The sequence below is a fragment of the Alligator mississippiensis genome, chromosome 6 (assembly GCF_030867095.1).
Source record: "Alligator mississippiensis isolate rAllMis1 chromosome 6, rAllMis1, whole genome shotgun sequence".
Lineage (NCBI taxonomy): Eukaryota > Metazoa > Chordata > Crocodylia > Alligatoridae > Alligator > Alligator mississippiensis.
In genome coordinates this window covers 18098420-18111598 of record NC_081829.1, presented here as the reverse complement: position 1 = coordinate 18111598, position 13179 = coordinate 18098420, and the positions used below count along the sequence as shown (strand labels likewise).

The window sequence follows — 13179 nt, the reverse complement described above, 5'->3', positions numbered from 1 at the left end:
CCACTGAGAACAGTCCAGCTCCATCCTCTTTGGACCCACCCTTCAGGTAGTTAAAGGCTGCTATCAAATCCCCTCTCAGTCTTTTCTTCTCCAAACTAAATAAACCCAGTTTCCTCAGCCTCTCCTCATAAGTCATGTGCCCCAGCCCCCTAACCATTTTTGCTGTTCTCCGCTGGACTCTCTCCAAATTGTCCACATCCTTTCTGTAGTGGTGGGCCCAAAACTAGACACAGTACTCCAGATGTGGCCTCACCAGTGCAGAATAGAGCAGAATAATTACTTCCCTCGATCTGCTGGCAACGCTCCTACTAATGCAACCAGTATATGCTGTTAGCTTTCTTGGCAACAAGGGCACACTGTTGGTTTGTATCTAGTTTATTGTCCACTGTAACCCCCAGGTCCTTTTCTGCAGAGCTGCTTAGCCAGTTGGTCCCAACCCTGTAGCGGTGCATTGGATTGTTCCATCCACAGTGCAGGACTTTGCACTTTTTCTTAACAAATCTCGTGAGATTTCTTTTGGTCCAATCCTACAATTTGTCTAGGTCACTCTGCATCCTAGCCCTACCCTCCAGCATAGTTACTACTTCCCCCAGCTTGGTGTCATCCGTGAGCATGCTGAGGGTGCATTCCATCCCATCTTCCAGCTTGTTAATAAAGATATTGAAGAAAACCGGCCCCAGGACTGAGCCCTGGGGCACTCCACTTGATACCAGCTGCCAACTAGACATCAAGCCATTGATTACTACCTGTTAAGCCCAATGATCCAACTAGTTTTCTCTCCATCTTTCAGTCCATTCATCCAACCCCTACTTCCTTAGCTTGCTTGCAAGAATGTTGTGGGAGGCTGTAATCCTTGCTCCATGTTCAGAGAAACTGAACCCCTGCTGACAACATCACCTATGCAGCCATGCACTGATCTGTAGGACATATCCACTCCTGCTGCCCAGCCCTTTCCCCTTAACCGGAAAGATCGAGAACATCACCTGTGCACCCCCATTCCCTTCACCCTTGCACCCAGAGCCTTGTAGTTGATCTGCTCAGGGTCACCCTTGGCAGTACTGTTGGTGCCCACATGGATGAGCAGCATGGGGTAGTAGTCAAATGTTTGGATGAGTCTCGGTAAACCTTCTGTGATATCTTGGATGTGGGCTCCAGGCAAGCAGCAGTCTTCCTGGGTCATCAGGTCAGGCCAGCAGATGGATCCCTCTTGTCCCCCACAGAAGGAAGTCTCCAACCACCACCATCTGTTGCTGCTTCTTTGTGGCAGTGGTCTCATCCTCGCCACTTCGGGGATTCCTGGCCTGGCCTCTTACCAATGGAATTCACTTCTCCTCCTCTGTTGCTAGGTCTCCATATCTGTTCTCCAGGCAAACTGCTGCAGGTGGGGATGACAACTTCTCTATGCTGCCAGAAGTCACAAGCTTCCAGCTTCCACCTTCCTGGGAGTCCATGCCCTCTTCCTTTTCTAGCACCTCCTCTGGCAGTCCTCCTCCACAGTCCCAGAGATTTCTTCCAGCATGGAATCAATAATATTCTCATGGCAGAGGATGCTTTGGAGCCTTGCTACCTCCTCCGGTAGCTCTCTTGCCTGCTCCCTGAGGTACACAATACAAGGATGACAAAAAGCCTGGACAACAGAATCAGGACAAGAAGCAGATAAAACAGATAGGAGGATAAAAAGGAAGAATTAATTTTCATCTTGCTCCACAGGTTCTATAAGATCCTGCAGACATCTCCAACCTTAATGACGTACATTTGCATTGTGAGAAAACTAAGTAGTTTCTTGATTACATGTTTCTATAAATATAAAAAGTTACACCTCATCTGATAAAATATCCTCCTCACCATCAGACTGGGTAGGCAATGGTTGGTACAGATTAAAGCAGTAGTTCTCATGCAACAGCTAAGAAGTGGAAGCAAGTAGAAAAGCAGTGCCTCCACTTTTTTCAGGGCTGGTATTCAGGGCTGTTCATTTGGGGGGTGTGAAATAAATTTGTTGCAGATAGCCTGTTGGTCTAATAAGAGATATCAGATTTACTGAAATAAACTTGTCTGCCTTAGACCTTAGTCTCCTTAGACCAACATGGTTACAACCTATACCACCCTTGTAGATAGTCTGTACACCCAAAAAACAACATCTATGACAACAGATCTAGTACTGCAGTTTATCAACCACTACAAGACTCATGGGCCACATCCACGCAAGTGTGGATGTTTGTTTCCCTGGGGACAACTAGCAGTGGGACATCTTGTGCCACTACTACTTGTCCCCAGGGAACACCTGTGCCACACGCCCTCTGGTGTGTGGCCAGTTACCCCAGATAGGGTAGAGGAGGCTGGGGCCAGCACTGGGCTGGCTAGCACCAGCAGCCTTACCTCAGGTCCTGGGGGCCTCCTGGGGCTGCAGCAGCAGCAGCAATCCTGCCACTCAGAGCCCAGCTGGTAGCTCAAATGTGGCTCCAGCTGGCCAGGCTCCAGTTTTGGGTCATGTGCACCACCCTGCTTTTTTTTTTTTGCACAGGTTTTTTTGACCCCAAGATAAGAGTGATTACATATGAGGCAACTGTAACCACAACACTGCCCTACCAGGCTGGATGTTGGGTGGTCACTTCAAGACTCTTGCTGCATGTTCAAAGCATCTTATCCATGTCTTAAAATATGGATTTGAGAAAAATGGCTGTTTCACTTGGATCTTGATAATTCCTCACTGTGCATAAAGTAAAAGATGTCTACGTTTTTGGATCGTGGTAGAGTCTGTAGTGGTGCAACAGTTAAGCCTGTATTGAGATTTTCATTTAAAGCGGGACTAAGCCCCCTGGTTTAATACTTTGATGGAATACACACCTGAAAGAACAACCACATTTAAGGAAATTTCTTCAATAAATATTTAATCAAAAATTTTGAAAGAGGAATTATTTCAAGGATAAAGGGGAAGTAAATAGAATTATTCTTGTATTTTCTCCTAACCAAAATGAGTTTTAGCAGAAGACAAATGAACATGGAACAGATTCATGGGCACTTATCTCTTATTGTTAGATGCTCCAGAATCTAAACTTTCATTTAAGAGAACCCTACACATTCATAGACCATGCAGTTAAGAAAACCTTGTAAAGATGAAGCTATTACCTAGAGAAAAAAAAAAAAAAAAATCACATTGAGGACATATTATGAATTCACACATTAACCTTTGCTTTGTTTAGTGCTGTGTATTACAGAACTGATAAAACTTTCTGGAAGCCAAAAGGCAAGTTTTGTAAGAAAAGCAACTGAACATGCAAATAATTCTGCATTTCTCCCATCTAGTATGTCAGAAAGCAATACAATTCAAAGTGTGTGCATACACATGCACATAGGGTTATAGCACTGAACTGAAAAGCAATGTTAGAAGGTATTAGCCTGTTGATATAACAAGCATCGTGCTGGGAGCAGGATAAAATCTGGATGTTTGTATATTGGACGTGATATATTTTAACTTCTTATTTCCTTGGCACTGGTATGAGAAAACACCAGGACATCCTCAACGCTAAACCAGATCTCTTTCTTTTGCACACAATATTCATTAAAAGTGTGTACAGTACACAGCTAGTATATCAACCTTCCTGTCCAGTTCCTTCTGTTGTTATTGTTTCTGTCTGTCCCATCAAAATGTAAAGCATCTACAAGAAGAAAGCATACTCCACACCAACAAAACTGATGTACCCAAAATGAAGGTAACAAAAGGTAATCATGCAGTCTATTTTTGTATACCTATGGGCTCTTCTACTTCTCCAGCTCTACTTAGATAAGAGCTTCTAGTATCACAGTACTAGAATGTTACACACACAGTGGTAGCTTCCAAAGGCTGGGCACACAGCATACACCAGGAGCTCCCTCCATTCCTCCAGTTAGGTCCCTATGCACAACTCTCACATCCCTCCTTCATATATTCTCTACCACCCCTTCATCTTCTTCCACATGCCAGAATCTACTTATGTCCCTCATAGGCCCTTTGCCCTATTCCATTACCCACTAGCAGTATTGCCCTCACTCCCTAACCCAACAACAGGGACAGACCCACTTACTTATAGCCTACATGCCCAGTATTTGATCTTGGTGTGCCCCTATCTCCTCATTTCCTGCATTTCCCTTTCCATCTCCATTTCCCCATTCAATATCTCTGTTTTCACACCAACTCACTTGGTCCCAGCCTTCCACATCCCTTATTACCACTACCTCCACCAACCACTGCCTGATAGACTATCACAACAAAGGACTAAAAGAAACCTCTTAGGCAGAGTCCAGTCTCATGCTAATGCAGGCAACCATGTCACATCCCCAGTCCCTGCTTCCTCTTTTCCATTTCCTTCCCATTTTGCCCATTACCACTGCCCCATCCATGGTGCCCTGCTGCTTTTTCCACCCATTTGACTCACCCACCACATTAGATCCCCCAATTCCCTCTCTACAAGCCATCCCTGGAAGATCTATTGAAAACAAGCAGACAAATAGCGTAAAGCTATTGAGATGACAGTGAGGCAGAGGCGTAAATGGCTAGTACCATGCTCTGGGTGACAGTGGTGCACAGTAGCTGGGTTTGCTGCTGCAGGACTGGGGGGTGTCACTTCCTTTTTTGTGGCACCAACATGCATGTCAAGTGGCCAAAAAACCCACCAATTTTTAGCAGCAAAAACAGGAGGTGACATCCCCCACATAGCAGTGAACCTCTGGCTGCTGCTTTTATACTATGTGCCACTGCTGCTGCAGAAAAGGCACACAGGGTGGGGATGGGAGGATGGCAGAGGTAAAGGGGGGGGGCAGGTAAGGTGCCATGCCAGCTCCATTCTGGTGGCCATCTTGAGGTAGTGACCAGGGCTCATGTCCTGCTCATGCAAACTTTGTTACACTACTATAGGACCTTGCTTCACTCAGGTCAACAAGTATTCCCTTCTCCTCACACACTTCCTTCTGGACTTGCAGAGCAGTAGTATGTGTGTTGCTAACATCAACATTTAATACAGAAAACACAAGCGAGAAAAATGAAAAAAAGCAACCAAGTGCAAGATGGACAAGGTCTGTCCTTTGAAAACAGGTTCCTACCTACCTGTGATGTTACTACCATTGGTGGTTGGTGGTTCTGTTCCTGGAGAGACCTTGGTTACATGGCGAGGAGGCCTTGGTGATCTCTTCTGCTTTTTCCATTTCGATGAATCACTCATTCCTCCTGCTCTCATTTTCAACTGAAAATCATAAACACTGAGAATGTCAGCCCAGTAACATTGTACAGAACAGACCACACAGAAACAGCTCAGAAAGTCTCTCTCAGTCAAATGAGACAGCCAACAGTGTCCACAGAATCACACAAACTAACCAGCACCTGAAAATCATGCAAGTTAGCCCCACAGCACCCTACTCCAAGACCCACACTACCCCAGACCCCCTCTTCTGAAATCAGCAGAGTATGAATTTGGCACTCTGCTTTGCATCAATAAATACACAAGCATGAGTCCCACACCCCCATCTGTATTTCCTTGCTTTACACAAAGATCAGTATTCCCTAAGACTGCCCTGAGGGTGCATTTCAGACTCCTTCCATTTTGTTGGAAAGCACAAAGTAATGTTTTAAGTAGCTCTTTAGCAACTCTAGAAAGACACTCAAGTATACATCAATTAAGCTTTCCATTCAAACATTTTAAGGAAATTTCCACAAAAATGACACTGTAGGGTTTAGAATTAAGATCTGGTCATGTACACAATGCCATACAGCTTGCTGTTCTGCTCACCACATCATTACCACTAAGATCTTACTTAACCTGAACTTGAAGCTCTTCTCTCTTTCTGCCTTTGGGAGTCTGGTCCATTATCCAACTGTTTAGTAAGCATTTTACTATCTTATGCGTCCTTATAATTTTTCTAGTTCTTATATTTTTCTACACTGCACAGATCAGGATCTGTAACATTTTACTATTACTTTGGTAGTACTGGAGTGATCCACCTAAACTATGCATTGCATTCAAGAGCTTGTCTAAGTCTATCCCAACCATGCAGTTGATCCAATAAAAGATAATCACCCATGCAAATCCTTGGCTGTCTTACTACTACCTTGCTACTGTAACATTCACTTCACAAACATACATGCTCTAGCACTTCTTCAGCAGCAACATCATACCATGAATGACATTTAGCATGGCCCTAGACAAGTTTCAAAGCAGCTGTTTTCCAAATGAGTGCTCCCCCTTTAGGACAGCCATTTTCTCTAACTGGGCACAGGATTTGCTACTTGTTGGACCAATTTTTTTGTTGTAGTTAATCTTCCAGGTTCTCCAGATCCCTTTACAACTGTGGATCTTTCTGTGCCCAGATTTGGGTGAGCAGGGTATTTTCTCTGTCTCCTGGAAACTATGTAACAAGTCTTAGCAGTGACCCATACATCTCACCATTAATATTTGCCTTCCATCAACAGTACTTTGTAGTATGTTTGTATGCACTTTGTCTATTTATAGTACAGTAGTCTAGTTGAATACCTTATTGAAATGTGAATGAAATCTATCCCACAAAAACCTAAGCCAAGAAAGGTGGGTTTCTGGTTGTAGTTGTGTTGGTCTGAAGACATATCACAGCTACCCAAAGAACCTTGCCTGCATATTTTTTATTAGACCAACAAAGTAGCTGGAATAAAGGTCTTTGCAAGCTTTTGGGAGCAATCACCCTTCTTCAGGCCTACTCTGTTGGTCTAATAAAATATTTCATATCTACCTAAAGAACTTTGCCTGCCTTAGCCAAGAAATGCACTTCAGCAACTCCACTGCTAACACCAGTTACCAATTCAAGGAAATGGTGGGTTGAGGCAGAGAAGCATTGGAACAAAACATGATTGCAATATTTACCACCTGACTGCTAGAATACCCAAGCCACTTGGACTCTTCAACTCTGCAAATACTTTGTCAATGCCAAAGCAGTCAGGTTTTCTAAATTATACCCAGTCATTGTAGAGATCAACCAGAAGCCTGCATAAAGCTCATTACATCATTTGGCAAAATTCTATGACCTGTGAGTAGCAGAAGCAGGCAAAATAGTCTGATTAGTGCTTTCTAACTTTAAAAATAAAGCAATAACGTATGACTCCTAACTATGACTTTTGTCACAATTAGGATCTCTCACCAAATGTTGTATGCGCAAAACCATTTACATATTTAACCTGAGGTTAATGCAACTAAGTTTTAAATAAATCAGATGCATTCATTATGGGTTTCAGTATCTGTATTTTATCAATGGCATGAAAAATCTGGTCTCAGCAGCCCAGGACAGCTGTAGCAACTAGTTTTTCTTCAGTATAAACATCCCTCTGAAATTTGCTGATTCAATGTTACCATCCTTTTGCTTTTTATAAAGTATTCTTACTCTTATACTTAGCCTCCCTTATTTCAAGTTTAAGCTCTTCAATAGCCATCATAGGTCTACTCCTGCCCCCACCCCAACTGCCACAAACAGACAGACACATTTGCTATGTTTTTGCTTCCTATACATTCTTTCTGGGGTGTTCTTTCACCACCCATACATTCAGGGGGGTTTTAACTGTATTTTTGATATAGCATTTAGCCCTGAAGATCCCAGTATTGTTTTCCAATATATCCTCTTCTGTTTCCAAACAAGGCCATAGCCCATATAAATTTCTCATTTCAACAAAGCTTGTGAAAATGTTGTGTCCCAATGTGGTAAACCATTTGTGTAATTTCCCCTTGCACCACAAAGTATTCCTTTGGGAGCTAATCTTCAAGTTTTAGATATGTTATCATTTCCTTTGAGCTAGTTAATTGATAACAGATTCAGAACTGTGTTATCCCCTGCTATTTCTTCTAGTTTTTAGAATAGAGAACTGGCCTTTATGATCCAACTATTTCTTGGATGACAAAAAACAGATCTACAACATGAAATTGAAAAGATCTAATTTTTTTAAAAAGCTCACTTTTAAAAAGATTTTAAAACATTACATTTCTTGTATTCAGTCATTCTGTTTGATCTCATGCTTTGTTTCCAGTTCAGAAAAATAAAATGCTCATCATCTTCCTTGCTGGTTAGTCCTCATGTATTTGTCTGTACTCCAAAACTCAAATACATACTAATGGTGCATTCTGTTACACCTACTCTTGATCTTATCAATAAGACTGAGGTGAGACAATCTCCTCAATGCTGGCCCTCTTCCACCAAGGAATAAAAGGATCCAGGTCTATAGGAAACCTCTGGGTTTCAATGTATAGGGTTTCAAAGAAGTGGCTGGATCAGAAAGAGTACTAGGCACTCTGGAAAACTATAGAACATGAATGAAACATCCTGCTAAGGTCAATTACCTATTTTCAAGGAATAAGCAATGCTTTCCACTAAATTCTCTCTCTCCTGTTCAGGTCACCAACAGAAACATGTACACTGCCATTATTCAAGCCAGCCTGCATCATTCACCAGGATTCACTCTCACTGATCATATGCAAGTAGGTAGCCAGAGAGCCAGGAATACAAAGTTCTCAAAGGGGTTTCTTTAAGATTTAGCTTGACCTCTCAGTCAAGCTTAACAAAAAATAACCCCACAAGCAAGGCACATTTTAAAACTGTTTTAAATAGGGGCACACTGATAGAGATTTTGGGGGCCGATACCAATAGTCAATTTTTAAGGAGGGATATTGGCCAATACCAATCCAATTTCTGATACAGCTGCATGCAGCTGATAAGTCTGTTGTGGTGAAAAGGGAGTGAGGAGGGAAGGGACGTGGGGGGGGGGGTGCAGATCAAGGCCCCTGTGATGGGGGAGAGAGTGGGGCTGAGGCAGGCACTGACCAGGCGGAGCAGGGCAGGGCATGGGACAGAGCTGCGGCTCATCTGGGAGGGACGGCTCTTGCTGCTGCGCACACCCTGGGACGGCACAGGGGGGACAGAGGGGAAGGAGGGGGAGAGGCGTGTGCCCCAGATCTGTGCGGGGCACAGGCTGCAGCTGTGGGCTGGAGCTGGCACCACGGTGGCACTCGGCGGTGCTGGGAGGGGGCTACAGGGGAGGGCTGCAGCCACCCCAAAAAATAGCCATAGCTGCCCCACAGCCAGCCTCCCAGCACCACAGCTGCCTGCCCTGCACAGATCCAAGGGCACATGCCCCCCCGGACAAGCAGTAGGAACAGCAGCAGGAGCCACCGAACAAGCTGCGCACAGCGGTGGGAGCCACCCCCTCCCTTTCCCACTCCCCCCAGACGAGCCACAGCTCCGTCTCATGCCTCACCCCCTGCCCCAGCTGGGCAGCACCTGCCCACCCCAGCCCCACACTCTCCTCACCATGGGAGGCCTTGATCTGCCCTCCAGCACACCCCTCCCCTTTGAACGTTTCAGATTTTCTTTCCACTTAGTGGAAGTCCCATTATATTTCAAATGCATAAGAATTCTTCATTTTAAACAGCAGCTAAAATTCTCTTTTTCTTCAGCTTTCAGTCTCCTGTGAGGTTTTTCCAAACACGAATACCTTTCAAACAGACCAGCCCTGTACTTCTATGGTAAAAGTCAGCAAAATCTGGTCTCTGAAAGGCTTTCCTTATTAAATGAAGAGAAGAGGGTACACAGTCATTTTTTCCCTAATTGGAAGTCAGGCTTCAGACTTGCTGGTTACATTTAGCTGACATCAGGACAGAAGAACTTCCATAAATAAGTGGATTTATTACATCTGGATTTTTATGAAAATCAGGTTTGCTCCCTCCTCCTGCTTTGCCTTCATAGCCACATTCTACATCAGTGCCAGAAATGAGTGTTCAAAGGAGTTCTCTTTGCATAAAGAGAATAAGTGTGTATGCTAAACAGTATCAAAGACCACAAGGTTCCTGCTCCCCCCACTTTGAACTATGAGGCTTTACCGGTAATATCCCAACTCAGGGTTAAGGGTAGGAGGAAGGACAATACTACAAGATTCTACTTAAAGGGTCTGAGAGATCCCATCATTCAGCATGTCACCTTACCTGAACTCGTTTGTTTTTCCATAAGATATTGTAAGCCTCAAGAGAAAAGCGGAGGGCCCAATGATTAGTAACTAATGCAATTAAACTAGCAGGTGAGCTCATTCTAGATGCAGCATGAAACTGGTCAGCACACCAAGTGGCGTTCAAGACACAACAGCATGCAGAGAGAATGCAGCCCATGGTAGAAATCCTTCCCCGCTGGAGACACCAATTGGGTCAGTCATCTCACTTACCCATCCCTTGTAAGGCCTGACAGAAACTGAATTAGGCAACCTTGTCTACACCTTTCAGGCACCCAAGAGCACTTCACCACTTCCTCAATCCTTGGAAAACTCAGAAACAAAGCCATTCCCATTGCTTCTTCAGTGAAGTTCAACTACAATACCCCTTAGCCAGGAGAAAAAGGAATTTGCCTAGTTTCCATTCCTGTACAATTCGATATAAATCCTTCATACACAGAAGGATCTGAAGTCACAGCCTTTCCAAAACATCCTGGTCACAGACCCAAGCTAGGAAATTCTGAAAACCTTTATGTTTTTCCTTTCCATCTCTCTGGCATGAAAGAAGATAGGGCAGACAAACTCATTCTACATAATCTGAGTTTGGACACCTGTAAGGGACTCCAGCTAATACTATTTTTAATGACATGGGGGACCTGTATGGATAAAAGCAAAAGTGCAGACTGGCACTACTTATAAAAAACACTCTTCAAAGAAGAGTATAGGCACTATTTTTTATAATAGTTTGGCCCCACACACATCCAAATGACAGATCAGGTTAGCAGCTGTCATGCTAAATAGGATTCCAAACCCCATTCTTGCATCAATGGAGATAAGGCCAAAGACAGACAATGGCTAATCATGCCCTCCAAATATCTGAAAAATAGATTAATTCAGCATTCCAGAGAATGGTAATGGCTGCTACTACATGGAAAACTTGACTTCAGAGAGCTTACCCAGACTGGAAAACAGAAGGAACCTCTTGCCAACACTGGCAATTGAGAGGATTCATCTCTTGCCCACATCCTCCCATTTCTTTCCTTCATATAACTCAGTGACAGCGTCCTGAATCCTACTTGCCAAGTCATTTAATCCTGTTCAGTGACAACAAGACCATCTCCCCCCAACCAATTCTGTCCTAGGCAGACCCACAACACTGCAAAGCAATTGCTGCATGCATTCTCCCCAAAAGCCATGCTGTGTCAGAAATGGGAGAAGGGGAGATTTGCTATATACAACATAACTATCTCCCAGGTGTTTAAAGAAGGGAAGGAAGGAGGGAGTGAGGGAGGGAGGAAGGGAGAGAGAGACCTTCAAGTTTTTAAAGAGCAGTACCCTCTCTAACTGGTTGAGGGCTTTGGGCTGTTCCCCACTACTTAGTTCCAGTTTGCTGAGGAGACATGGAGAGATCTGTGAAAGACAGGCAAATGCATGGTTTCAACAAAACAAAATAAACCCAAAGAGAAAGAATAACTTGGCAGAGTGCAAGGCCATGGGGGAGAATAAAGGCATGCACAGTGAACAGACAGGACAGAGTGGCTGTATGCATCAGACACTGGACAAGCAGCATTGCCTTAATGAGCTGGGTGCAGCTATTTCCTGGTCACTGGAAAGCTCTGGGGAAGCTTTTTTTTTTTTTTTTTTTTTTTTTTTTTTTTTTTACACAGAAAGCTTCAGTTTCTTTATGGGAGCTTCAGGAGTTCTGGCACTTGCATTATGCCACAGACATACCTCTAACCTTCCCTCTCTTCACTGCCCATCCTACGCTAAGCTAACATCTTGGTTTTCTCTCTATCAGTGGAGGCAGCATGCAAGAACAGCATCATCATGGAGTACAGTGGAAGAAACAGAGCCCCATTTGGTTCAGACCCCTATAACAAACTCAGTGGGAACAGCTTTCTCAGGAAACTGGTCTGTAAAGATCAGTACTGAGAATGAGAGAGCAAGGGAGAAAGAGAGCATGAGAGTATGTGTGTGCACATGTGTATACATGCACATGTGAGAGCATATCCATAAAAGTGTGAGTGAGCAAGTGTGCAAGTATGTATGAGTGAGCACAAGTGCATGTGAGTGCAAGTGAGAGAGAATCTTTGCAATTCTCCATACATCATCCAGAAAAAGGGACGAAAAGATGCATGAAATCTACAAGTCTAGCTTCCTAACATGGGGTGCATCTCTTTTCTGCCCCACTCTATGCCTCTCATCACTAGGACCCCCTATCTTTGATAGTATTCTTTAGACCCCATTCTAGAGTTCAAGTTGTGCCCTCGCCACACAACATTCTTAAACCTAAAAGAGTACCGTACTTTCTTGCATGTCCCCAAGATATGCACCTGGTTTTGGGAAAGGCAGAATGAAGAAAAAAAGATTTTGTTCCTAGAGTTATGGTTAGACAGAGCAAGGACAGAGTTAAACTTCAGTTCACTCACCCTCCCTTTCCTGGTTAATCACAAGCTGAAACCCTAACTGCTGCTAAAGACTGATTTCCACGGGTGGATTTACGATTTTGAAAAGAACTTAAAACAGCCTGCAAGGCTGTGAAATAAGGGAAGAGAGACCAGGAGTAGTTTAAAGACAGTAAAAATACCAGAAGGAGGGTTATCTTGATTAGTGGAACATCAAGACCATTAAAAAGGAGACATGATCATTAACACTTGCAGCATAAACAACAGAGACATTAAGTCAACTGACTCCCTCAGCTGCCTGAATAGAAATGCCACTCTTGCCTTAAGCATGAAACAAAATGAGGGGTTTCTTTTCTGCGCAGCAAATCAGCTTCCCTACTTAAGATACGCACCCCAATACTAGGGGCTGATTTAAAGGAAAAGATGTGTATGATATGCAAGTAAATATGGTATGTTTATGGAATCCACATGCTGAAAATTCACTGGAAAAGCAACTGCCTGTGCAACATGATGCCAAGGAACACACAAAGGCCCTATGGCCTCCTTCAATTCTACAAGCATGTGGAACAGAGGGAGAGAAAGAACATTCTCATGGTTTGGTTACTAACATCCAGGACAGAAGTCCACCTCTGTATTCTGACTTTTATCATAAAAGTTCTCTTCCCTGAAAGCCACCAAAAGCATGTCCACAACAGCAAATCTGAATGGTGGTTACACATTGTCACACCTACCTCATAGAAAGGCTTCCTTTCTAGGCCGGGAGAGCAGGAATAATATTCACTGGGAAAGCAATATTGGCTAATGTAGTGCAAG

General features: G+C 43.8%; 1 protein-coding gene across 7 annotated transcripts in view; it reads right to left on the bottom strand.

Annotated features, from left to right (window-relative positions):
- The window catches only part of GBF1 (golgi brefeldin A resistant guanine nucleotide exchange factor 1), a 152088-nt gene that overhangs the window by 39693 nt on the left and 99216 nt on the right, over nt 1-13179 (bottom strand). For 6 of the 7 annotated variants that reach the window (XM_059729674.1, XM_019489360.2, XM_019489365.2 and 3 more), the window contains one exon: nt 5081-5216. In XM_059729674.1, the coding sequence (XP_059585657.1) occupies nt 5081-5216 (136 nt within the window). Of the gene's footprint in view, nt 1-5080; nt 5217-11272; nt 11372-13179 lie in introns of all 7 variants that reach the window. The other variant, XM_059729675.1, reaches the window with a different exon arrangement.